Genomic DNA, 27859 nt, shown 5'->3' with positions numbered 1-27859 from the left:
GTCAGCCATTCACGATATTCCTCTAAAACAAAGTGATGATGAGTGTTAAGATGGATTTCTGAACTCTGACCTGATGGGCAGAGTTTCAGAAGGCCAGCCTAGTTTCTTGGAACAGGGTAACCTTCTGGACAAGCCAGACCAATTGTCACGCCCTCTCACGCAACCCATCTCTCACTTCCCCCTTCACACCTGTCTCCCTCATCAGGTGCTTCTCGCCGTCGTATTTCCCATCCACACCAGCGGGGGAAACGCGGCAGGCGGAATACCATGTTGGGCGGACCTGCCTCTTTTCGCCTTTTTCCGCGTTGGCGGTTGCCATGGCGCCTCCTGCACAGCCGACGACTCCAGGATACCAGGACGTACCGACAGCCCCAATCGCTGGCCGCGTTGCGCTCCACGCGACGTGCGCGAACAGTCACGTGATACCGCTCGCCTCTTCAAAAGAAGCCGGTAAACAAGACTCTTTGCTTCACAGCTACTTCTACGGAGGACTGCCAGGCGTTACCTTTGCTTCTTGTTTTCTCTCCTTGCTTCGACCTCGGAACGCTTCTTGGAACTGCTCTTGAATTGCCCTTGGACTCTGGCGTGCTCTCGGATTTCCCGGACATCTGACACCTATTTGTACTCTGGACTTGCTTTTGGATTGCCCCTTCTGTTTTGCAACCCTCGGATTGCTTCACGCTTTGCCACGGATCCAGTCTTGCTCCACCAGGTGCTTTCAGGAGTGTCAACTACATCATTCCAGCCTGCTGTGGGTTCCCCTGCATGGGTTCCTTACCTACACTCCACCCCTTTTAGGTAAGCTGGTGTCACTGCATCTTGTTTACTCCTTCTGTCCATTGCCAATTGCCTTTTTTTGTGTTTTCCTTGATTATAACCCTTTGCCTTACAGTACTCAGGGGTCCTTCCGGCGTTCCCGATACCAGGCTGACGACAACACTCCCACCTGTGGCCTCAAAGATTGCTTGGGCAGTAATTTACTTTCTGCTCGAGCGGTACTTGGGGACGGAGGCATTACATAACTGCACGACCATCAAGTCGGACCCATCAAGTTAGAACAGACTGTGAAGCCTTATGGTCGTCCAGTTATGGATGTTTCAGCCGGGGACCCTGTGACCGCTTTAATGCAAGCAGTGACATCGCTTAGGACAGATATGGCAGCTGCTACCACTGCCCTCCGCACTGACCTGGCCTCTGCCACCACTGCACTGAACCACCGTCTTGACGCCATGCAAAGCACACAACATCCCTTACCTGTTGACGCCGAGTTCGGCGATGCTGCCCCATCCCAAAACCCGATTCCCGTCACACCACCCATTCTGCCAGCCCCGCCTGTGGTGGTTCAGACCCCATTTCCTCTAGCAGCCCCTGAGAGGTATCAGGGGGATCCCTTGAAATATCGCACCTTCATAAATCAGTGCAAACTGCATTTCTTATGCCGACCCCAGGCCTTCTCTGATTCTGTCTCTAAGGCGGCTTTTCTTTTATCCCATTTGTCGGGTGTGGCAGCCACATGGGCTAATCCATTGTTGGAGGGCAACCACCCTGCTCTGTATGATTTCGAGTTATTGACCCAAGAAATGGCCAAGGTTTTTGACACTAAATATAAAGCCCAATCCAGAGACATGGAACTCTTAGATCTTACTCAAGGCCGATCCACTCTCATTGAATATATCACCAAGTTCAACCAACTCGCTACTGAGACTTCATGGCCAGAGAACAAGAAAGCAGTGGTCTATTATAGGGGATTGTGTGGTTCCATGAAGGATGCTTTATCTGTGGTGCCTTCTCTTCCCTCACTCTATATCGATCTAGTCGATTTGACCTTGCAAATTGACGCCAGGCGGGCAGAACGTAAGGGGGTAGCAGGGTTATCCCAGACCACGCCTTCAACCTCATCTGGCACCCTACCTGAACCCATGCAGATCGGCGGGGTACGCAGTCCTATTACTCATGCCGAACGAGAGCGCAGAAGGGCGGACAACGCTTGCTTCTACTGCGGTCTCAACGGACACTTTGTAAAGGAGTGTCCCCGCCGGCCAAGGAACAAAGCTCCGGGTTTTCCGAAGACTCGCCCTTGAGATCAGGGGTTGGGGCGAGTCCTATACAAAACACCTCTGATCCAGCTTTTGGTCCCGTCCGACCTGTGGTGGTACAAGCTACCTTAAACCCAGCCGCAGGGGTCTCCCATGCAGTACAAATAGTGATCGACTCTGGAGCTACAGGCTGCTTTATAGATATAGCTCTAGCCAGTTCGCTAAACTTACCTCTGATAAAAAAGAAACACCCCAAACCGGTTCATGCAGTAGACGGGACGTCCCTAGCCTCTGGACCAATCTTACAACAGACAGCCCCTATGGAATTAGTCATACAGGAAGTCCATATAGAGACCATGTCATTTGATCTCATAGCCACGCCTCAGTTTGGTGTTATCCTGGGCATTCCTTGGCTAAAGAGGCACAATCCTCTGATAAACTGGGGCACGGGTCAGGTCTCCTTTGAATCAGAAACGTGCCAATATTACTGTCTTCTCGAGACACCTCGGGTTTCTAGTCCCGCAGACATTCTCGGGGTAGTCGCTTCTTTAACCATAGAAGATGGATCCGACGCCCAGGACACTCACATGATAGGGGCGGTCACGTACAACATACCTCCTGAGTATTCTGAATTTCGGGCTGTGTTTGACAAAGGCTCTGCGGAAGGTCTTCCTCCGCATCGATCCTACGACTGCCCCATTGATTTAGTCCCGGACGCCCCCATCCCAAAGGGGCGGATCTACTCCCTAACCCAGACAGAAGAGCGAGTCCTGCAAGAATACATACAGCAGGCCCTGCGTCTGGGTCACATTCGCCCATCAACATCCCCAGCTGCAAGTCCTATCTTCTTTGTGCCAAAGAAGGAAGGGGATCTCCGTCCTTGTGTTGATTACAGGCGTTTGAACGCCATCACGGTAAAAAAACGCTATCCTATACCTCTCATTACCCCATCGTTAGACAAACTCACTCATGCCACAATCTACACTAAACTGGATCTGCGGGGAGCATACAATCTCATACGCATGCGGGAGGGAGATGAATGGAAGACGGCCTTCTGCTCACGTCAAGGGTTGTTTGAGTATACAGTTATGCCGTTTGGCCTCTGTAATGCTCCTGCTACGTTTCAGCGCTTCATGGATGACATATTTTGCGATATCCTGAACGCTTATGTGGTAGTGTACTTGGATGACATATTGGTTTTCTCTTCCTCCCTTGACAAACACATCACGCATGTCAAGGAAGGAGGAGTCAGAACCTCTTCCTGACCTGTTCCAAAGCAGTCCTTCAGACAGCTCCATTGAGGGTGTCAAAGTGGCCCCTCACCTGACTTTTGTTCAGCAAGATGAGGTGAGAAGTTTGCTGAGGCATTACTCCCCCCTTGTTTTCCCTATCTCTTGGTTTGAAAGATTTAGGAGTAGTTTTCCCTCCAGTTGTGAACCCCCCACCTTTTTGCTCTTGTCTGACCGTCCTAGCCTGACTTGCCAGTGGAGTCCAGCCTTCTGCTGCACTCCGTGCAGGCTTCTGCATGCCTTGTTTGTGGGTGCCCAGGATGTGGGTTGGAGCTGTCTAGTTCCAATACACATCCTGGGTGCCAGGATGTCTGTACTGGCAGTGACTGGGACCACCGTGTTCTGTGACTGGTCCACGTCTGGGACGGCTGAATGTGAGCAGATCTGCTATTGGTATCTCTTAATTTTGGCACGTAGGAGATTCTGGATAAGAGAAGGCCCCTACACCCATTACAGGTCGATCTCTTGAGTTCACACCAAACTTAGTAAAGGAGCCAAGTATCCTGAAGAAAATCTGTGGAACCGCTGGTGACCTGCTGTAAGGTTTGGCACCCTAACCCTGCTGTTGTCCCGTCGGAGCCCCTGCTTCACAGCAATCACAAAAGGCCTACAAGGGCGCTTCGACCCGTTGAAGTAGTGGGACTAACTACTCTCGGCACCTCCTGCTTAACGGTTCCATGTCTTAAAATCGTGGCAAAAATTTGCGTGAATACAACATATTGCGGCAAAAATGCTGTTTTTGTGCGCCACAATCATGTAAAGGATGCGGGGCCACCCCTGCAATCCCGGGACCCATTATACCATTTAAGGGGCGCGGAGGACACCCTCGCAACCCCCGCTCCTCTTAAATGGTATAATGGGGTACACCTTTACCGGGTCAAACCACAGCATTTATGCCGCAATATTTTTTTACTGGTGAAATTTTTGCCACAATTCTATTACCTGATACCTGCTTAACCTGGAAACAAGCCTGTTCCTGGACCGCCCAGTGAACTTAACAGCTCGTACGGTTTGACACCTTGGTGCAAACATGATATTGACACAGGAGAAAGTGTACCTGCCAAAAGTAGGGGATACAGGATGTCAGATAATGTGAGATCTTACATGAAGACAGATGTCACCAAGATGTTAGATCTTGGGGTGATTGAATCCTCCAGTAGTCCTTGGTCCAGTCCTGTGGTTCTGGTACCAAAGCATGTACCTCTGAGCAGAGGTTCTGAGCTGTGGTGACTAACTTTGTGGGTACCTCGCTGCTGTGCCCCCCTGTGTCCTAAGACAAGCTGCAGTAGAACTGGCCTGATCCCTTCATCAGAAGCAGAGAAAACGCCACCGTCCTGCCACGGACTGAGGTCCCGGAACGCAGCCCCTGAAAGCCGCAGAGATGCACAACTGCGGGTTTGGAACCTGCGAACGCACTGGACTTAAAGGCGACGTTTGGTCTGTAGTGCGTTGAGGGTCGGTGAGTACCATGAGGGCCCTCTCCCTTTGTTCAGGTAGCCTGTGCTACCATCCTATTCCGATTCCTGGAAACCTCTCAGCCCTCTTGTAGACCCTCCTTGAATAGTGGGAACTTATTCTTCATTACCTCACGACCTTCCTGAGCCAGTACAGACTTCTGAAGACCCGTTTTGAACTTAACCGCACGATCGAGTGCTCCAGCACTGAATTAACTTTTGAGCGCAGGGCTCCACGCTTCTCAGAGACTCGACTAGCTGTTAGTTAGGGATTGATTTGTTGAAGGACTGCATAAAGAATATTCGCACTGTGTGACCCCTTTCCTTACAGGTTGAGTATCGCTACTTGTGTAATATTTCTTTATGCCAATAGTTACTGCATATATGTTTCCTAGTTAGTGTTGTGTTAGTTTTGTCAATACTTCCGAATTTTACTTTGTGTTTGAGTTAAAAGGCCTTTAATAAATGTATATGTATTTGTGGTGTTGTTTACTTTGTGTGCTCCTTGTGGGCTTTCAATCACCCTCAGCACTCCTGAGACAGTCTTACCGCCACCAATGTTCTTTTGATTGGTGTTCTAACTTGATGGGTCCGACTTGATGGTCGTGCAGTTATGTAATGCCTCCGTCCCCAAGTACCGCTCGAGCAGAAAGTAAATTACTGCCCAAGCAATCTTTGAGGCCACAGGTGGGAGTGTTGTCGTCAGCCTGGTATCGGGAACGCCGGAAGGACCCCTGAGTACTGTAAGGCAAAGGGTTATAATCAAGGAAAACACAAAAAAAGGCAATTGGCAATGGACAGAAGGAGTAAACAAGATGCAGTGACACCAGCTTACCTAAAAGGGGTGGAGTGTAGGTAAGGAACCTATGCAGGGGAACCCACAGCAGGCTGGAATGATGTAGTTGACACTCCTGAAAGCACCTGGTGGAGCAAGACTGGATCCGTGGCAAAGCGTGAAGCAATCCGAGGGTTGCAAAACAGAAGGGGCAATCCAAAAGCAAGTCCAGAGTACAAATAGGTGTCAGATGTCCGGGAAATCCGAGAGCACGCCAGAGTCAAAGGGCAATTCAATAGCAGTTCCAAGAAGCGTTCCGAGGTCGAAGCAAGGAGAGAAAAGAAGAAGCAAAGGTAACGCCTGGCAGTCCTCCGTAGAAGTAGCTGTGAAGCAAAGAGTCTTGTTTACCGGCTTCTTTTGAAGAGGCGAGCGGTATCACGTGACGTATCACGTGACTGCTCGCGCACGTCGCGTGGAGCGCAACGCGGCCAGCGATTGGGGCTGTCGGTACGTCCTGGTATCCTGGAGTAGTCGGCTGTGCAGGAGGCGCCATGGCAACCGCCAACGCGGAAAAAGGCGAAAAGAGGCAGGTCCAACATGGTATTCCGCCTGCCGTGTTTCCCCCGCTGGTGTGGATGGGAAATACGACGGCGAGAAGCACCTGATGAGGGAGACAGGTGTGAAGGGGGAAGTGAGAGATGGGTTGCGTGAGAGGGCGTGACAGAGCCCCCCCTCAAAGGCCCACGACCGCGTGGGCTGGAAGGATGCTCCCGGTGAAACCGGGCCACCAGGCGAGGAGCGTGAACATCCCGGGAAGCAACCCAGGAGCGGTCCTCAGGACCGTACCCCCTCCAGTCCACGAGATACTGTAATCCGCCCCTGTGAATACAGGAACCCAGAATAGCCCACACCTCAAATACATCGGGGGACAAGACAGAGACCGGGGCAGGAGGGGAAGCCAATCGGGTAGGACCGGGGCATGGTTTTAGCAGGGAGACATGAAAAACCGGATGGATCCGCCAGGCGGGGGGCACCGCCAGGCGCATAGCCACCGGGTTCAGGACTTTGACCACCTCATATGGACCCACAAACCGAGGGAGAAGTTTGCGACAGCCAGGGATGTGTAAATGGCGGGTAGAGAGCCAAACCCGGTCCCCCACCTTGTATGCAGGCGCAACCGCCCTCCTCCTGTCAGCAGCGGTTTTCATGGAGGATTGGGCCTCACGCAGGTGGACCAATGTTTGGGCATGGACCGAGACCAAATCCCGAGCGCAGGCTGAAGCGGCGGAGGTATCAGAAGAGGAGAAGTCCGGAATGGGAAGAGTACGGGGATGTTGGCCATAGAGGGCGAAGAATGGAGATAATACTAACGCAGTCCTTTATTAGTCTGTCAAAATAAAAGGGCCTATACTAATAAACCTATTGCCAAACCTTACTTCTAAAAACAAAATGGTGTGGGACAATAGTGTATGCAAAAAGAAAAGTCTTCAAGAAATGATATGTCAGGATAGTTGAGCAGTTGACTTCCCTTCCAGCACAGGGTAAGGTGGCACGTTCGAGCTTCAAGCACACTCTGGCTTCTCGGCCACGAGGATGCAGTTTAAAGCATGGACATCTAGGCCTTCTGCCAAAGCCTCTTTTCCAATAACAGTCTCTTACTGCAGAGGGTAAGCCTCTTTTCCAATAAGTCTCTTACTGCAGAGGGTCTGTCGTAACAAACCAATCTCAAAGTTCCATTCGATCACATGCACAAGTTCTCGTTTTTAATGTTCATCATGGGTCTCCCTCTTTCAAGCTGAGACCCTTTTTTATTGCAATGTTCACACTTGGCCTCTCGCTTTGGGGCTCGGACCATGGATCTCACTCGTTTGATCTCAAAATCAAAGACTTTCGAATATGCAATGGATTTTGGTTAAACCGTCATAGGACCACTTCATACAATTATTCTCATCAATCTTCTATTTTCGTTTCTCTTGGCGGGTTACCCTAGAGAGACCTTCGATTGAGCACATTCATGGTGCCGGACCACTCTGTCAACTGTATCGTATCTTTCCTTCTCAAGTTCAAACATTCATCAGCAGTGAAGCTTACTCGCGTATTTCTTCACACATGTTTAACAATGTTTGTTCCAGCGCTCGTTATACAATGTGGCCACTTGCAACCTTTTCAACACAGACCGGTTTTGCATTGGTTTCCCCAACTCACTGCTGTGTTGATCTCTCTGGCGCTCCCTTTGTTCTTGGAGCCAAGGATGATACCACGGCTGCTGCTCCCCATCTTGGGTATCCATGCGGGAGGGCCTCGGGTACCTTTGGCACAATGAAGGATTCTTTATGCAGGTTTCCTGGCCTTATGCTCTGACTGTCGAAGGTTTCTTGAGAGTAATGGTTTCTTGTAGAAAAGGTTAAGGGTACTTCCCTCCTTGCGAACCCTTTGTGGTTTGCTGTCTTTTTCCCTTCATTCAGCTGCCAATACCAAACTGCTGCTCCTCTGTGTTTTTTTACCTCGCTCAGAATGTGCTTTCGTGTTCTGCCTTTTATTCGTGTGGGTAAGTTTAATGGAAATCAGGTGTGAATGATTGTCACCAATTGCCTTACCTCACCAGACCATTGTATTGGGACATGTCAGGTACACTGCTTGGATGTGAGTCTGTTTTCTCCCAGAGCGGGCTGTTTGTGTCAAAGTATTTGTAATGGGAAAGGGGAGAGGGGTAGAGCTCCCACACATTCTACCTGGTAGGATGGGGTAAAGGAGTTAAGGGGGATATCACGTCTCGCCTTCTGGTGTCCCACTCCCCAAATACCCCTCACCCAGGTGATCCTCCCACACTGGTCCACCCCCAGGAACTGGGTCCAAAAGCGATGGCCCTGTCCTGGCCACTGGATGACAGATCCCCGGGGACCAGTGGGTGAGACACCTTCTGGTGCTGATGGTGCCAGAACGCCCTGTTTCACCTATGCTGCAATTGTCTCACAGATGCCCTCATCTGCCTCTCTTGACAACATATACTGTTTTGCCCTTGGTAGAATTGCTCCTAGTTTAAGCTTTGTCCCTTTCAGTAGCCCCACTTAATAGGGACTTGTGGTTCATAAGACAATGGGTACCCTCCCCAAGTCTTCCTCAAGAAATGGTGATAGTGCTTTCTGCAACAAAGTTATTCTCTGTGGTACTTCCCTGTAGTGTATTCTCACCCAATATATAAAGCTGATGTTAAACACTACCTCGTGATCTCATCGATCGTCCTGGAACAGTTCACATCTGTCACATCAGTCAACCTGTACCCTTCCCCCACTGCAATCACTGTCCTCCAGGAACGTCCTGCGTCATCTGCCCCATGTAATGTTATCCTGTCTTCCCCACTATCACTGCCTCAAGTTCTATTGGGACCACTTTCCCTTCAGACTCGTCTAATGGAACTTCTGCCCTGAATATATACGTGTTGGGTAATCGCCTTAGCTTTCCCTGAATCCCTTGAAGCCATGCTATCAATAGCTCCACCCCGTATTGAAACAGTTCAATATCTACTGGCACTCCCCCTTTTCAACTGTGTGTCCACAGTATGCATGAATAATCTCTCACATTCATGTAATGAATCCCTGGTGTTGAGCACAGTATCCCCTGATCTGCAAATGAGATAGCCATGTTGAGCTTACTCATTATGTCTCTTCCCATTATGTTCTCTGGTGTCTGTCGGGAATACAATAGTGGCAAAGCCAAGTCATGCTCCCCTATAGAGAGTGAAAGTTTGTCTGTTAAAGGAACCAAGTCTGTTGCCCCAGAGAATCCCTGCGCCTTCATGGCATTTCCTGACATTGGATATCTCCTTTCCGGATACGTAATGTATTCCCCTTCGTGTCTACGAAAAAGGACTAAGTCTTGTCACCTATCGTCACCCCTATACGTGGTTCCTCTGCCCTGGTTGGGAGTATCCGATATGATTGAACACATCAGGTGCATCTGTGGGCTCTTTATTTGTGGGTATAGTGATATCCCTGTCCCCATGAATGGGTTGCCCACCACAACAGTCACCCTCGCACCCAACTTCCAAATGGGAGTCGATGCCATGAAGTCTGTGAATGTCAGTGTCCCAGAAGCCTGCTGTGCTGCTTGTGGTGGCTGCATGTGTCTCTGCATCTGAGGTGCAGGTGGTGTAAATGGGTATGGCTGTACAGGTCCCTGCAATTCTGGTGCCTGTGTTAAAGGCTGATACGTTTGCATGTACGCGTCTTGGGTCTGTGCCTGCCACTGTGTTTAGTCTTGGGCATAATAGTCAGTCTGTTCTGCTTGCTATGTATGTTGGTGCAGTATTCCCCGTTCTGTGGCATCCCACATCTGCTTCTGCCCACTCGAGAAATGTGCCCCATCTGTCTGCACACCCAGCATTGTGGTGGTCCCCCAATGGTCTCTGAAAGCCCCCCTGACACCCTTCTGCTCCTTGCTGCATTTGATTTCCATACCCTCTTCCCCTGGGTACTCCTCCTTGCCCTCTAAACCCTTGCTGCATGTCTCCCCCCGAAGCCTCCCCATGTGGGTGGCTGTCTGTACTGCGCGTGCACGCACCTGCTCCTGACACTTCCGTTGAATACTTCCATAATTTCTTCTTCACTAGCTTTTCTTCCTCCTGTTTCTGTCCTTGTGCATTTTTCTTGCGCTCCCTTGCATTAGCCTACAATAGTGTTATTATAGTATAGTATAATAGTACAGCTGAATTTCTGACAATGGTCCATCCCCACAAGTTTCTTAAGATGCTTTTGCACTTGTTCAGGTAACCCCTGACACAATATGTGCTAAAAATAATCCTACTGTTTTGTCCCATGGTTCACGCGTCTACAGCCTCCATTTTGCGTGAATATATTGAAGGGGATCCTTGTCCTCCCTTATTTTGCGTGACATGATTGCGCTAATGTCCGATGTATCTGGGTACTGCACCCTCAGAGCTTGCCACGCGGTTGCTCAACAATTATTGAACGGCGAACCATTGTGCGCCGTGTTCTGGATAATTTCTCTGGGGTAACTGGCTCTTTTCCATACATAGTCTACAACCTCCCCCGGAATTGCTGAGAGAAAGCTCTTCATGTCACCCACTGCTAATGTCATCCCTGCTGTCAGTTTCTCTAGCTCGTATATCCACTTCCCAGCCCATGCAGTCTACAATAGTAATTTACATCTTAAATTGTTTTTGTTCATCTGCTGCTAAGGTACATATTGAGGTTGCGCCCCCCCCCTTCTCCCCATGTCATCTCTTCTTTCCTCCACCCTGGCACATCCCTATGCCAATGCTTATGTGGTAATATCGCCTGTGCTGTGCAATATACTTTTCGGTCACTGCAGCTGCCCCCCTCTGTCTTCCCTTAGTCTGTCCATGTCTTCGCCGTCTCCCCATACTGTGTCTCAATCTGGGCTTGCTTCTCGGGAGTGGCAAGAGGGTCTCTCCTCTTAGTCAGCCTCACTCCCCAATAAATCGTCATCTGACCCCGTTTCCCTAGCGATACTGTCAATGTCCTCCTGAAATCTAAGCCTCATCAATACTATGTCTCCCTGCTGTCTTACTCCCGATTTACCTGTACTTCCGCGTTCCCCCCTCATGGAGAAATCGATGTTGTTCTCTCCTCACTTGCGTTTCCTTTTCTTTGTCGCCACTAAAACATGCTAAACCCATCTTTACTTGTGCTGGTCTTAAAGCGTGTCCCTCTTCTTTACGTCATTGCTCCCTAAGGAGTCGTTCGACTTCTAACTTCTTCTTGTCCTTCTTTTTTTGCAGTTGCCTTTCCCTTTCTTCTTCTGCCTTTTTGTTTGCCATATCCTTCTCGCTTTCCACTCCTCTCGCTCTTGTGCTTTCACCTTCTGTTTCTCTCTGCACACCCTTTCATTCTCTTCCCTTTCCCATCTTTCTACTTCCTCCATTATCATTGCCCATTTGCTCAACTCTTCTGCGTCTTTGTTGCTTGCTACTTCCCTGCTCGTGCGACTTGTTTCTCCTGCAACCTTCCCATCCAATTTAAGTAATATCTGTCCTCTTACCCATTCCTTTGGGACTTTCCGCTCTTGCCACTTAAGGATTCCCCCTTTCCCAGGTCATTGAATTTTAACCTCGCCTGGCTCTTGATGCGCTCCCTGCATTTGCCGCCTGTGCTCTGCTCTCCCTTGGTTGTCTGTTCAGCCTCACCTTGTCCCTCCCTCTTAAAATATGCTGGAGATGCAAATGTGGGATTGGTGTAACCTGCCGCTGCTTTTAATTCCCTTACTGGGTTTAATTCCTGGGTTCCTGCTGCTGCTCCTTCACTCTCTGTTTGAGGAGGAAGAGGGGGAGCAGAGGGCGATTCGCTCTCTGCCTTTCGCTGGCTCAGCATTCATTGTCGCTGTGCCAGGTCCTCTTCCTCGTCCTGAAGCATTTTCCATAACTCTAGTATGACCATCCGTTTGCTTAACTTTTTCCCCTTGTAAGCCTTGTGTTTGTACGTGTATACTTGTTGCTGCACACATTTGGAGAAGCTCCCCTCTTTTGGCCAGGGCTTTGCAATTTGCCCTATGTAACGTAAAACCATTCAGTGCGGGAGGGCTTCCACATATGCTGTAGGGGTGTGTCCCTCATGGTTTTACCTGAATACTTTATATATGAATGCTTACTGAACCTCAAATTGGGATTTTCACCTTTTTTTTAATGATACTCTTAATTTCTTTAACCTCGATATCCGGTAACAAATCCTAAATCATCACAGCGACCGGTGCCTCTCCGGCTCTCAACCGATACCATGGGTGTGCTCCACGCACTGCCACTTCTGCAGCTGTCTGCCCCAAAGGCTCAACTGACAACTCTGCTCATGCGCTTCCCATGCTCCTCCCCAAAGGCGTGACCACTGTTTCAAAACTTGATCAAGCATTCAGCCTAAAAAGCTATGCACCTCCCATACTCCTTAAGTCCTACACAACAACCTCATTGGTGACGGCCTCTCTACAACAAGGAAGAAATCACTGACACCTGCCCCTTCAATCTGTCCGCTTATACAGTCCCTGAACACAGTGACAACCCTAACAGAACATAAATAACATATACATGGCCACCTTCCTGCCTAACCAACAGGGAAAACCAATAATTCACGTGATCTATGTGTACCTACAGCGTCACCTTATAGATAAAATGCCTCTGCAAGACTTAACCTGGCGAACACCTTCCGCAATACAAGCTAGCTTTGTCTGCTAAGCCCTACATATGGGGCATATTGTCATCCATGATCCCAGCTACAACACTCAACCCACAGATAATCCAGTATTTGCATATCTTTTGTCATCTGTACCCTCAAGTCAATCGTCTAAGCTGACTGCCCAAACCAATCGCCCCAAGCCCGAAAGTTCCCAAACCAAGAACAAAAGTTACACAACAACGATCTTTCTCCAGCATGGGGTCTGGCATGGATTTACATGTTCATGAATATTCCCCGTTGTCAGGCTGGGAATCCTCGGTAAACAAAAAATCAGTTGTCCACTCCCTCCCCTGTTTGCCATATAGCTGAGTCTATACTTAAACTCTATGATCCACTGACGTGGCTCGGACACTGACTCTCCGCCAACCTGCCACTCTGCCTTTCTGGTCTGCTGGGTGTCCCACGGAAAGCAGGCAGGAATTTCTCCATGGCGGTTCCTGAGGACCTCTTCACGGTGTGCACCCTCCGTGTGGCTCTCGGCTTCCGTGGGTCATCTTGCAGATCAAACGCAGCGACTCTCCTCTGAACTAGAGGAATTGGTGGTTTGCAATAGCAATGTTCCACGCTAGTAGAGCCCATAAAATCCTCCCCAATGCAAAAACGGAAGACTCAGCCATGGGGCAAAGTATACTGTCTTTTATTATCCAATACAGACAGGGATCATACAGGGAAACAAATCTCCAGCAATCTCAGCTTCTGAATCTGTGTCAAAGGTTTTTATTCACGAGTGACGTCACAAGAATCGGATCCACCCCAAAAACCTACGGTGCATTCTCATTGGTCAGCTTAGACTAACTAACTAGGTTAGTGATTATACTGGCTTCTGATATCAGGTGGCTCCGCCAGAGACTTGCCCTAACTGTGCCAAACTACATTGTTGCAGGGTCATGGGAAGACCATTGGCCCATGCAACATTTTACACAACCTCACAAATCTGGCTTCTGGATTGACTAGGGCGGGTCCTCCCATGCCTGGGAGCCTTTCTGGTCACAGAGCTTGGCGTACCTTTTCAAGGTGATGGGAAGTGGCATGGAGGGATGTGGGTTCCCTATTGTTACTACTGGTGTGGTCACCTAGACTGGGAGAGTGCCTGCAGGTTGCAGTCTTGGTGAGCAACACTTGTATCATTCCACTCCGTCTCGCAGGGAACGTCTTCTTTTCACACCACGAGTAAATGGGAATTGCCTTGTCCTGCTGCGCTACGTGTGAGTAGACGCAGAATAAAGCCCTTCTGTCTGAAATGATAAGGATTTTATTCTGAATTGTTGCAGGTGGCTTCCTGCCTCGGGAACCAGGAATGTTCCACTTGCCCTTGTCCTTGGCTGTGAACACCAGCTCTGTGCCCCGTGCTACAGGGATCATCTCTCCCCTTCCATGCACTTGAAGCCTGACTTTTCCTGCCTGACTCACTTCATTCACTTCTATAGGTTTCCTATGTGTTTTCATGGCTTCTTGTAGTTAGTTACAATAAAGCATATGCAAGCTTGTCCTACGTATATTCTGCAACTTGCGTTTTCGCTTTGGCGAAAGAAATTAAAGGTTCTTAGCATTATGTATATGTATCTGTCCTCTACCTACAGGAGTTATAAGCATGTTTTTCATGTCTACAAGTAATACATCTAGTGCATGTCTGTGTGGCTTCATGCGTGGATGCATATTTGCTTCATGGCTAACGTGGCTATTTTGTGATGTCACCAATGACGTCCAATAAACAAAACAGAGACAAAGGGAAATTTAACGACAATGGGATTCGTCCCCAGAACAGGCTTGCATACATACTTCTTGACTAAAGAACCCCACTGCCATTGTGCTGTCTCCTCTTACGAAGGACACAAAAACACTCCCATCCAGCAAATAAAGAACTGTGTAGTTTGAAACTTCAAAATTATAATACAATCAATTTTATTTATAAACATACATAGATGCCATAAAACACATAAAATCTAGTAAAGTGCAAATCACAAAGTGCAAAGCTACATAGAGATAAAAAAAACAGACAATGACTGACTAACAGGCCAATTAAAATGAGTTACTCTCAAACTGCATTGGATAATGGATAGAGGACTCCTATCATTGTTGGTCACTCTCCCTTCTCTTACATGTAGACAGGTGGGCGAATCCTTTTCACACTCAAAAAGGTTCTAAACAAGATTACTATCTTAGTAACCGACACTTTTCACCAATCCAGCGTCATATGAAATCCAACATGTTTTGTTCTTCTATTATTAACACAAACTCTACAAGAACATCTATGCATAATCGTACGCACTGTCTCCTTCAATGGTTAAAATCTATATTCAGGTGTTCTTCCCAAATGCTAGAGGAGGCAACACAAAAGAACAGCTTTAATTGATGCTGTTTTATACTTAATCTGCCATATCTAATAGGACCATATATTCCCACCGTGAATGGGACGGTCCAGTGGGAGTGTCTTCAGAGTAGACTAACATCTGTTGAAACAACACACAAAGTGGGTAAGTAAGTTAAACTATGCTTACAAAATCCCTAATGCTCATGCAGTAACATTAGATAAAGTATGCCTCTCGGTCAATTTTGTAACCATTATATTGTCCACAGTCTACTGGTTGCTATCGCTAAACTTTAATGGCTCAAAAACACTAGTATTCGTAACCAATCCCTCTGGGCGTACAGAACCACAAAGGTTATAGCACTTTTACTAAGAACCAGAGCATAACGCCAAAGTCGATCTCAGATTCATATACTGTACTGTTCGGAATATCATAACTTGTCTTGTAACTACTGGCCTAATTCACCTGCGTTCGTCAAGTAGTGCGGCATACCACATCCAAAATGATAAATTCCTAATGTTACATTCTTATTCTGAAGAAACTGACATCAAGCTGCTAAAAAAAAAAGGGAAGGGGGAAAATCTGCTACTATGATGCAACATTTATCAGAACTTTTATTACCTTTTGTCACGTAATCTCAAATGCCGGGGAGCCAGCTTTTAAATCCTCACTACCGACTCTCAGGTAAAGTTGCCGACGACTCGCATTCACCAGAAAGTCCTTTCTATATCTCTCCACTTTAACACAGTTTTTGTAACTAGAAAACAAAACACAGAGCAAAGGAGGCGCCAGTATCGTAATCTGTGCCTCACCTCTGGACACGTAAATGCAAACCACAGTAAAACCATTACGCGACTGCCAGCAACTTCAAAAAGCTGCCATTGTAAACTTACTATGTTAGAAACCGTATGCCTCCCCCCACAGCCGCACGTCTCGGTAACACGCATGGAGTCACCTGGTTGACGTTACGTTCCGAGGTTGGGGCGAGCATTCTTAAAGGCAACCAGCTGCTTTCCATAAAGAAGGGTGTGGCTACCAGAAGGTCTGCCACTCTTTAATGGAACTAAGCTGCAATACACACTAATCGGAAGCAGTGTTAGTCTTATAATGCTCAGCACATTTAAAGACTTAGGGACATCACTCCACCTCACAAAATTAGATCACAGCCTGTGACAGTACTGTACACCGCTACATCTTCATACCGAGATGATCGCACACGGACCTTGGTAAAATTCTGACCAAAAGCATATACATAGACACCAGTATTCAAACAGTTGACCATACCAGTCATGTAGATCTTGGGACAAGGGCACCAAATCACATAAACAACATTGTTTGAATTGCATTTAGTAAATTACTGTTGGCTCCAAAGTTTATCTAAACCTGAATCCACCTTGGTGGTCTTGCTTGTGAAACTGCAGTTGATGCATAGCCCACATGGAGAGTGCCCTACCAAACATGGAATGCCCCACATGTCTATGACTCTTCTCTGTGACTAGGCTGATTTAAAAATATAATTTTTGGTCAAAAGGACTTTAATTTTCACACCTCTTTTGAAGGCACAAAGTGGCGGTTTAAGGAGGCACTCGCCACCTATAAAAATGTGCCAATTCTTCTTAATCTTAGTGATTTGATTGGACAGGGGAGTAAAAGTGCTAACAAACACTATCCCTCCACTATCAGATGGTTTTTCACGATATTCAAGAAGGGCTTCACCATTATTGTTAGTAGACCTCTTCAAAGCTTGTTTCACATTCTTCTTAGGATACTTTCTCATGCTCAATTTGTTACTTAATGTTTTCGCTTCAGACAGAAAGGTAGTATTCAGAATACTATTCCTTTTTCATTGTATAAATTGCCCAAATGTCAAATTCTCCATGGTGTGCCGAGGATGGCAACTATCAAATGCCAGGAGAGAGTTACGATCGGTTGGCTTATTGAAAGGTTTTACCTGTAGGATGTTACGGGTTGGATCAACCCATATCGTCACATCCAAGAAATTAATCTCGGAGTTGCTATGTCCCGAAGTGAATTTTAAGAACTGGTTCTGTTGATTGATCCAGTCCATAAACTCCACAACAGACGCCACAGTACCTTCCCAAATAACCAGATTGCAATCTATATAGCGCCTCCACAACCTAATCTTAGAAAAGAAAGGATTGGAGGCACTATATATTGTCTTAAGATCAAATGATTCAATGTAGAGATTCACAGCTGAAGGGGCAACGGACGACCCCATGGCAGTTACATGGACCTGATGGTATAGTTTGCCATTATAACTGAAATCATTTTCAGTTAGCGCCAACTCTGCGCACCACAGAACAAAACTGTTCGGGGTAGGACCTTCTGTCCTCTTAAAAAGTAACACTTCCTCTCGTACGTTGAAGGCCTCTTGCTGAGGTATACAGGTATACAAAGATACTATGTCAAGCCTGATCAACAGTTGGTTAGTGGGATCGAATTGGATGTCTTCGAGCATGTTGATTATTTTGGTCGTGTCCTGTACCTACAAGAACATTGTGGACACGAACAGCTTCAAATACTGATTGGCAAACTTGGACAGAGGTTCAAGTAAAGACCCCATCCTAGAAACAATTGCAAAGCATATGCAAGCTTGGCTTCTGGTATATTCTGCAACTTGTATTTTCACTTTGGCGAAAGAAATTAAAGGTTTTTAGCATTATGTATATGTATCTGTCCTCTACCTACAGGAGTTATAAGCATGTTTTTCATGTCTACAAGTAATACATCTAGTGAATGTCTGTGTGGCTTCATGTGTGGATGCATGTTTGCTTCATGGCCAACGCAGCTATTTCGTGATGTCACTAATGACGTCATCAATGCCTGTCTTTGTCAGTCAATCTAATCCATTGATGAGACCTCTCTCTCTCCTCAAAACCATCAACTGGATACTGTTTGAATGGCAGTCTTAGAGAATATTTCTTATCATATCTTTGATACATAGGTGCCGTCTGTGACTGGCCAAACAGCGAGTTACACCTTTCATTCTGCAACCTGCGATTCAACAGTCGCATACGGGTCATATGGGCCATTCCAGGGTTCCTCTCTTCAGGGTGTTATGGCTGATCTCATTTGAGCAAAGGAACCGTTGCTGGGAAGTGTTGCCTCGAAAAGTGCTGTAAATCTTTTACATGGAAGTACGCATTGTAATCATGTTTTGGTTTGAGATGCAAGCACACCATCTCCCTGTCAATAGGAGACAAATTGAAAGAGACATTTGCTTTTCTTTAAGAGAAAATTATGATTTTCTGTAGGCGTCTGGATTCCCACAGAAATTATACTGCAAAAGTCTCCTTCCTGAAGGTTTCTAGAGACAAGCAAATCATTTCTAATCTGTATCCATTAGGTGATGATCTGTAGGTGATCTCCCAAATAAGGAAGAGGTTGTGGTGTTTCCCAGGGATTATCCAATGGGCAGAGAATTTTGGGGACCCCTGTTATTGGGTTCTACAGATTTTCAACATGTCTTCCTTTTATTTTGCAGGCAAGCAGTTGATGCAGTACATGGGTAATAATGTCCTTTCATTATTTGAAGGGCTACCATCTGATGAAAGCATCGTCATGAACAAAGATCCTGAAGTCCTCCTAAATGTATTGCAGGCGGATCCCACACAGTCACTCACTTTGACTTCGAATGACACTTTACTACAGGTGGATGCTCCAAGCCTCAATGAACAAGCAAACTTGTTGGAAAACTGTGAGCTTCCATTACTTGTCGAAGACTTTCCTGAGGAATATAAAGAGCCTCCGCTCTTTGTTATGAGTCCTGTTAATACCTTGATCGAGGAAGCCACATAAGCCAAAGTTGATTAAGAAAGAGGAAACTATGGAGCAATCAAAACTCATCAGACGCTAAACCTGGCAATTCAATGCCACATTTTTTAAGTGGAACAAGTCTATATTATGTAAACTGCACATTGTGTGCTATGATCCATGTTGTCTGTTCTAAATTACTATTGCAACAATAACAAAACATTTTCACATTTGTTTGTGTATGCTGGGTCAAATGTTGGATCCTGTATTGTATTGGGACTTGAGATGCTACTGTATTATGGGTATATTTGCTTTAGAAATAACTCCCTAATGACTGGCTTAAAACATGAGAACAAATGTTCGAAGGGATTGTGTCCTCCGACGTATTCCTTATCTTGATAGATTCACTTCCAGCTTGCTGGCCTCAGATCATTTTTTCAGTAGAGGGCACTGCGTGTCGGCGTCCCTCGAGTTGGTGTCTCTCGACAGCCTCTGTATCGGCGGCAATGTCATCATGCGCATAAATAAAGTCGTGCAGCGTCCGTTGCTCAGTTCTGTTTTTCTGCGCTTCCTGGGCCTCGGAAACGTGTTGCTCAGTTCGTTAATCAAGTAGATTCTACTTATTCTACGAGTATATCTTACTCTTTTCGATGGCTTCCTCATCTGAACTGTCGACCCCACGGTCCGGCTTCAAAAAGTGTCGATATTGTGGAAAGAAAATGTCGTTGACGGATCCTCACAGGATCTGTTTGTGGTGCCTGGGATCGGAGCACCGTTGTTCAGAATGCGAGGACTGCATGTCCTTGACAGCGAAAGCCTGGAAGGAGCGTAAGGGGAAGCTCAAAAGAGGTAAGACTGTTACTCCTTCGAAAGTTTCCTCGGCGAGTCGAGACATTCGTCTCCTCGCCGTCACAGGAATCATTCTCGTTCGGGGTCTCGAAGTAGATCCCATCACTCTTCGAGATCCAAACATTCGAAAAGAGTCGTCGAAGATCTCCCTTTCTTCGTCTTCTGTTTCCCCTGAAAGGGTCAACTGCCCTACAAAACACAGCTCTCCAGCTAAGTGGGAGGAATTCTGTAAAAAGATGCTTAGCGTCTTTGAGAAAGCGGCCTCGACCCCGTCGGAGACGGCTAAAGGTCATACCCTGGGTGAAAGACCTGAAAAATCGAAACGCTGCGAGTCGTTGCACCCGGCGAAAGAAACTGTTCGAGAGCGTCACAAACCCTCAAGCAAAGGCAGTAAGACTGTGTCATCGACACCTTCGACGCATAGATCGGTCGAATCGACGCCGATAAAGTAGAAACCTACGGCTGTCACTACCTCGCAGTCAGTAGTCATACCGAAGGCTTCCACCATGACCTCGAGAATGTCGTCGATAACCTCTAGGATTCCGATCCTCTCGAGTTTTTCGAGGTTGCTTCATACCTTTTCGACGCCTTTTTCGGTTTCTTCTAAGCCTTTGACTTCCGCGTCAACAACGTCAACGTTTTCTCAACCGGTTACTACAAGCTTGGCCCCTTCTGCTTTAGAAATGGGTTTTAAGCCTTTTACAAGGTCAGATTATTTCAGAGCCTTGTCCTCTATTTATGAAGAAGGTGAGGATTCTGATCAGGAAAGACCTTTTGGGTTGCAGAGAACTACAACACCTGTACCAGAGGAATTTATCTCTGAAGGAAATAGGTTGAAGGACCTTCAAGATTCCTTGCATGATGCAAGGGGTTAGATACTTCCCCAGAAGTAGTATTTGCCAAACCAGACCCAGGGGAACATGCTGACACCCCTTATAGAACTTTAATGGCCAGAATAATAGAATTCATGGGTTGGTCTACACCTTCACCTGCTTTTCAACAAGATGATCTTACAGACATCTTAAATAAAGGTCCACAGGAAGATCCTGTGGTTCCATTCCATACTGCATTACAGAGGAAAATATCGACCAACTGGGAAATTCCTGAGGTTATCCCGGCAGTTAACAAAAAACTGTCTGCCAAATATAGGGTATCTGCTTCTGACCCAGAATATTTGTCCAAACATCCAACTCCAGAGAGTCTGGTTGTTCAAGCAGCAAATTCATCAAACAGTAGATCTGCATAACCTACTGTTCCACAAGACAGGGATGATAAGAGATTTGACGCTATGTCAAAAAAGGTATTTTCTGCGTGTAGCATGGCACTTAAATCCATTAATGCTACTTGTACGCACGCTCGCAAGATTCATCCATACACTTTGGGAGTGTGCTTCATCAGCGGCTGACTGCCTCCCGGAAGGAGAAGAAAGGGAAGCTTTTCTGAACATCATTAAAGATGGTAAAGACGCAATGTGCGAATCCCTTCAAACTAGCGTTGATTCTGCTGACAGTATCAGCAGGGCCATGGCGGCAAGTACTACAATCCGCAGATTTGCGTGGTTGCGAAAGTCTGATTTTGCTCCAGAAGTACAGGCCAGACTTTTGAATATGCCCTTTGACGGCTCTTTTTTATTTGGTAAGAAGGCTGATGACAGCCTAGAGAAGTTACAAACATTCAAAGCAGCAGCAAAATCCCTTGGAGCGGCAATCCGTCAAACTCCCTATCGCCCCTCAGGAACCTCTTGGAGCGGTGTAGGTCCTTTCTTTTTTTTATTCCGCATTCGGAAAAGGCAGAGGACAGCCGGCTCAAAGAGGCCAAAAGAAATTCACCCTCTTTACCCTCGGCATCTGCATCAGCCGCCTCTAAACCACTCTGAGGACTCTCCTCACAAGACACCAGTAGGGGGCAGGTTAACTCAACATCTGACGGAATGGCAGGCTATTACGTCAGATGCTTGGGCATTGGAGACAGTTGCCCAAGGTTACTGCCTGCCTTTTCTACGCACCCCTCAGAGTCATCCACCGGGGAACAACTCTTTGAAGTTTCCAGATCCGCTCCTTATGTAGGAGATTCTAGACCTGCTGGAGAAAGGTGCCATAGAACCGGTACCTGTAGCGGAGAGGAACAAGGGTTGGTATTCCCCCTACTTCTTGATACTGAAGTAGGACGGAGGAATTGAACAAATTCCCCAGGAAGGACAAGTTCAAGATGGTAACTCTCTCTCAGATCCTTCAGGCCCTCCAGCTTCAGGACTGGCTGGTATCTCTAGACCTTCAGGATGCTTATTTCCATGTGCCAATCCATCTCAAACACAGGAAATACCTGAGGTTCGCAATTGGCAACTCTCACTATCAATTTTGAGTTCTGCCATTTGGGCTGACCTCCGCCCCGAAGGTCTTAAACAAGCTAATGTCGGTAGTGGCTGCAAGTCTAAGAAGGGAAGGGATCCATGTCTACCCCTACCTAGACGATTGGTTGATCAGAGCAGTATCTTCGGAACAAGCTCAGATCCAACTAGATTATGTCTGCCACTTCCTTCACAAACTGAGCTTCTCCCTCAATTTAAAGAAGTCACAGATGATACCATCAGAGACTCCAGTTCATCGGAGCGGTCCTGGACACTTCCCTGGGGAAAGCCTCGCCACCAGAGGTGAGGGCTCAAGATATTCTGCAGATGGTCACCAAGTTTCAAAATGCCCAACGTCTCCCAGCCTTCGACTTTTTGAGGTTGCCAGGCCTCATGGCATCCTGCATCTTCCTGGTGCCAGAGGCTCGCCTGAGAATGAGATCTCTCCAGTGGGCACTAAGAACTCAGTGGTCGCAATTCTCTGGAAAAATGACAGATCTCCTTCAGGTTCCCGGAAAAAGTGGCTCGAGACCTTCAGTGGTGGGCCTGTCGGGAGAATATTTTGAAAGGAGAACTGTTTTGGCAACCATGGCCGGAAATAACAGTAGTCATGGATGCCTCACTCACGGGGTGGGGAGCCCATGCCAACGACTTGACCATCAGCGGTCGTTGGTCTCCATCGGAATCCAGACTACATAGCAACTTGTTGGAGCTGAGAGCTATCAGACTAGCGCTGAAGGCGTTTCTGCCATCTATACCAGGGAAAAATGTCCTAATGATGACGGACAATACAGTGGCCATGCACTACCTCAACAAAAGAGGCGGCGTAGGATCACTGCCACTGGGCAGAGAGGCGATGCAGCTCTGGTTTTAGGCAATTCAAGAAGGAATCTCTCTATCGGCAGTTCACTTAGCCGGAGAGAAGAACTTGACAGCGGATGCTCTGAGCAGGCAGAGCACAGTCTCTCACGAGTGGGAGATAGCTCAGTAAGTCCTTCAAGAGATCTTCGTCCTTTGGGGAGCCCCTCAAGTGGATCTGTTCGCCACCAGTATCAACAGGAAGTACGATCAGTTTTGTTCAAGGGAATTTCCCCCGAGAGGAGCTCTAGGGGACACGTTCGTAGTGGACTGGGAGTTTCCACTTCTGTACACGTTTTCTCCAGTCCCTGTCATTCCTCAGATGATCAGGAGGTTGAGAAGATTCTGGAAGACTATGATCCTAATTGCCCCATGCTGGGCCAAGAGAACGCGGTACCCCGACCTTGTGGACATGTCCATCTGCCCTCCGATTCGTCTTCCACACAGGGAGGATCTTATCTCACAGAAGGGAGGTCAGGTTCTCCATCCAGACATCAGAACCCTCAACCTTCACGCTTGGTTTCTGAAAGGTTGAGATACAAGGATTGGGACCTCCCAGATGACGTCATGGAGGTGTTGCTTTCGGCCAGAAGGCCAGCAACAAAGACTTTATGCCGCTGCCGTTGGAACAAATTTTGCAGCTGGTGTAGAGAAAAGAATATTGAACCCTTTTCATGTGGTACACCAATGGTGGTCTACTCTATTTGGCGAATTCAGGTCTTCAAGTTGGTACGATCAAGGGCTACCTCTCAGCGCTATCGATCTTCAAGCGCACTGCAGAGGAGCCATCATATTTCAAATTACCCTTTGTAATACAATTTCTGAATGGGTTAACTAATGTCTATCCCCCAAAACAGTTCCAAGTTCCCTTATGGGACTTAAAGTTAGTCTTACATTTCCTGATGGGTACTCCTTTTGAACCACTCCACTTTTGTTCGTTAAGATTTCTCACCCTTAAAACTGTGTTATTAGTGGATTTGACATCTGCCAGGAGGGTGAACGAATTACAAGCCCTATCTTGTAAACCCTCTCATACAATTTTTCACAAAGACAAAGTTGTCCTGCAAGTGAATCCTAATTTCCTCCCAAAGGTGGTTTCTGGATTCCACATCACTCAGAAGATAACCTTACCCTCATTCTACCCTCCTCCCCATCCAGGGAAAGAGGAAGAGAGGCTACATAGGGTGGATCCAAGGCGAGCCTTGAGTTTTTATATCAGCAGACTTGCTAGGATTAGGCAAGCAGACCAACTGTTCATAGGTTACACAGGGCACAAATTAGGATTGCCAATCACAAAACAGGCCATTTCCAGATGGATTATTTTAGCCATTCTAGAATGTTACAAACTGGCAGGGAAAGAGCCCCCTCAAAATCTTAGGGCCCATTCAACCAGGGGTATTGCAGCCTCTTCGGCCCTCCAAAGAGGGGTACCGATTCGAGACATATGTGCGGCTGCCAGATGGTCGTCCGCACATACCTTTACAAAATTCTACAATCTGGATTCCTCCTCTAGCCAAGAGACTAGATTTGGCAAAGCTGTGTTACGCTCTGTTCACTCTTAAAGGGGAATATGACAATTTTACTCTCACCTCCGTTTACACACCACTGCTATGGGAGTCTATCAAGATAAGGAATACGTCACGAGGACACAATCCCTTCGAAGAACAAGTTACTTCTTACCTGGTAATGTTCTTTCGATGGGATGTTCCTCCGACGTATTCCTTATCACCCCTCCCATCCATCTCCTCAGTAAAACTTCCCTTGAGGTTGCAGCTTACGCTCCTTCAAGGTCAATAACCAATTCATGCACAGCTAATTTCAAGCTTCAAAACGGAACTGAGCAACTGATGCTGCGTGAGTCTATTTATACGCATGATGACATCGGCGCCGATACGGAGGCTGTCGAGGGACACCAACTCGAGGGACGTCGACGCGCAGCGCCCTCTACTGAAAAAATGCTCTGAGGCAGCAAGCTGGAAGTGAATCTATCAAGATAAGGAATACGTCAGAGGAACATCCCATCGAAAGAACGTTACCAGGCAAGAAGTAACTTGTTCTTCTAATGCATCCTTTCGTATAAGTATATGTCTCTTACATGCATTTGTTGCTGCTTGAATTACAGAACAGCCCATGTCTGCCTTAGAACATCTTTGACATTGTTTGAAGGTCTCAAACTGCCTGATTACTCCCACACGCACCAGCTCTCCAGTGGGTATCCTATGAAAAGCGTATTTAGGAATCAGGATAGTAAGCATGATCACAAGTAGCTTTCAGGGACTCACTCCCCACTTCTTTCTTGCAGCTGTGAGGAGGTCATTGATTGTCTTCTCCTTGTACTATTGGCAGGAAGGTGGAGTTCTCTTTGGGTATCTTCTCTTTGGGTATCCATTTGCTGCATAGGTGATGACGGCTCTTCCTTCTGGATATAAAATGGAAGAGTGGTGCAACTTTCCAATGACTGTTCTCTTTGGTGGATGGAAACACTTCTGTGGGGTGCTCAAGTCTCTCCCCATATTCTCCCTGCTGCTAATGTTTACCCTCTTTAGAACACTTGGGTTGTGGGAAATGCACTCCTTCTGATCGTAGTTTTTTGGTTGGGTCCAGTTAACATGGGCCGTATTCTGCAGGTTCCCTCCTGGCCTCTGGGACTAGACTAGGGTTTCCCCATAGTAGTTGTCCTTCTAACTTTATAGTTAACATTCCCGGTTTAGTTCCAGCTTTCCCTCTTCCATGAAGAGGAATTCTAGAGGAGGCAGTCCCTAATTGATGGGTTTCTCAAAATAAATTGGGTAATGTGGCCTGTGAAAATAGAAATCACCCCTGAGTCAGGGCGAACATGACTGATTCGCCCGGGCTGTGCTGAGGGCTCTGGTCCGTTACCGGCCATGTATGCCCACCAACGAGGGGGGGATAGATATTTGGGGGAGGGTGGTGATGTGGGGAGGCAACAGGGAGATGCTCCCAGTTGTTCCCCCCCCTCCACAACAATCAAGGTGGTGCCACCTGGGGAAGGGCCTCAGATGGCTGGAAAATGCAGGCGGTACACTGCATATTCTCTCCTGCATTTCCGACCACCTAGTTGGCTGAGCGCCCATCCCTGGCTGCGACTATTTCTTTCTGGGTTATAGCTGGCTTCAAGGACCTGGGGCTGTCATTTGAAGGTCCATGTTGGTGCATGTGACAATGACTGTACCATTGCTTCATCACAGACCCCATATTTGCAGTGGTCCTCAGTGCCACTTACATCAGTGAATGTTTCCCCAAACCACACTTGGGCGCAGTGCATGCTCCCTGGTTGAATCAGAAAGTTGTCTCTGATCAAAAGGTGTGACTCATACCTTGTCCTTGGCCTCAGTAAGCAACCTTCTAGTCTTTAGCCAGTCACCTCTGCAGCTCCTTGCTGCTGTGTCCATACAGCCTTTTACAGACTCTAGGATGTCCATGGCTACTTTCTTGGAATCTATTGGCCCAGAATTACCCAGGGGTAAAAACACAATAGAGAAAAAGAAAAGATGTACGTGTGTAGGAATGGGGACTATGGACTAGGAGTACAATAATCAGTATGGTGAGTCACAGGTTCTTTTACAGACTTTTACTGCAATATTCTTGGTATTGTGGGACTTTTTATGCATGTTAAAAGGAACTAATATGGATCCTACAGAGGTAACATGGTGCCATCCCAACACGTAGGGGCCAACTGATCGTGACCGTTTTGCCACATTTTTTTGTGGCATTTTTGTGGGGTGTGGGGTTAGAGTATATTTTTTGTAATTTCTTGGAGTAGTTGGGGGGGTTGGGCATTGGGTGGGGTGTGTAGAAGAGCGGAATGGAGGCCTCACCTCCCATAAAAATGGCCACCTACAAGTTGGTTGTGTATCAACGGTTAAGCCCAGACATCTTATATGGGAGACAATGGGCCTTTCCTACTATCCGGGCTCTGAACTATATCTTAACTTTATTTCCGTCATAGACCATGAAAGTCTTAGCACACACATACAAAGCATAATCACAACCAATACCTTGTTAAAATAGTTACAATCATCCCATACACTCAGTATCTCCTTCCACTTTCACTTTTTAAAATGTCTGAGAGAATGCCACACACTTCAACATGCAAGAGGGCTTTTTTAATCCGTTTTTTAAAATTCTGTATGATGAGCTGAGGTTCAATTATGTAAATATGAAAAAGGAAAGACTACAAATCTAGTGGATTTAAATCTATCAATGTGTCCTCTTATGGTTTCACTATAAGTCCTAAAATATGGACATACCATCTTTATTACATGTAACTGCAAGGAATTTATTCATAAACAATTAAAATTCATATTACACATATATATCACACACAAAAATTTAAAGTACATAGGGAATTTTCATAACGAAAGATTTTTACACATGGTTTCACATTCAAAGCAATGTCAATAAGTACACTTTTCACGCTGAACCTCAAAAAGAAATTGAGTTCTTGGATTAACATATTTGTGTGAACATCCACCATTCTGTATTATTGATTTCCCTACATGTTCTGTCCTGTCTTCGCCTCCAAATGCTGGAGATTCCTCAGGGGCTGAGAAAATTAGAGCATGAAAACATCATCCCAACTAAGTAGTTTGATTCAATTCTGTCCCATTAGAAGAGAGTCCCAATTCTAGTGTATTGAATCAATTATTTCATTTTACATATACAATCATCCCATACACGTATCCTAAATAAAGGGGAGACAAACATCCCTTGAATATAAGTCAAATGTGCATGACTACGATAATAAGAATTGAAAAACAGGAGGAACCATAGACACATTCCCTAGGTACACATAATTTGATGTTGGATTTTTTTTTTCTCTCCATTGATTGAGTTAGGAAATCAACTATGATTACTAATACCATTAAAATTGTGTCCCTCTCCTTTTTCGATGGATACTTGTATAGGATGATGTACGTGAAATAAAATCATTGATGCAATACAC

General features: G+C 46.7%; 1 protein-coding gene across 3 annotated transcripts in view; it reads left to right on the top strand.

The window, feature by feature from the left end:
- LOC138480767 (heat shock factor protein 3-like) overlaps positions 1-19072 on the top strand; it is a 417702-nt gene extending 398630 nt beyond the window's left edge. For 2 of the 3 annotated variants that reach the window (XM_069612513.1, XM_069612511.1), the window contains one exon: positions 18571-19072. In XM_069612513.1, the coding sequence (XP_069468614.1) occupies positions 18571-18884 (314 nt within the window). In that variant the 3' untranslated portion in view covers positions 18885-19072. The remainder of the gene's footprint in view (positions 1-18570) is intronic. The other variant, XM_069612512.1, reaches the window with a different exon arrangement.
- Positions 19073-27859: the final 8787 nt, after the last annotated feature.

The sequence above is a fragment of the Ambystoma mexicanum genome, chromosome 5p (genome assembly GCF_040938575.1).
Source record: "Ambystoma mexicanum isolate Mex_15411 chromosome 5p, UKY_AmexF1_1, whole genome shotgun sequence".
Lineage (NCBI taxonomy): Eukaryota > Metazoa > Chordata > Amphibia > Caudata > Ambystomatidae > Ambystoma > Ambystoma mexicanum.
The sequence above is the reverse complement of the archived record's forward strand: the minus strand, read 5'-3'. Positions and strand labels throughout refer to the sequence as shown.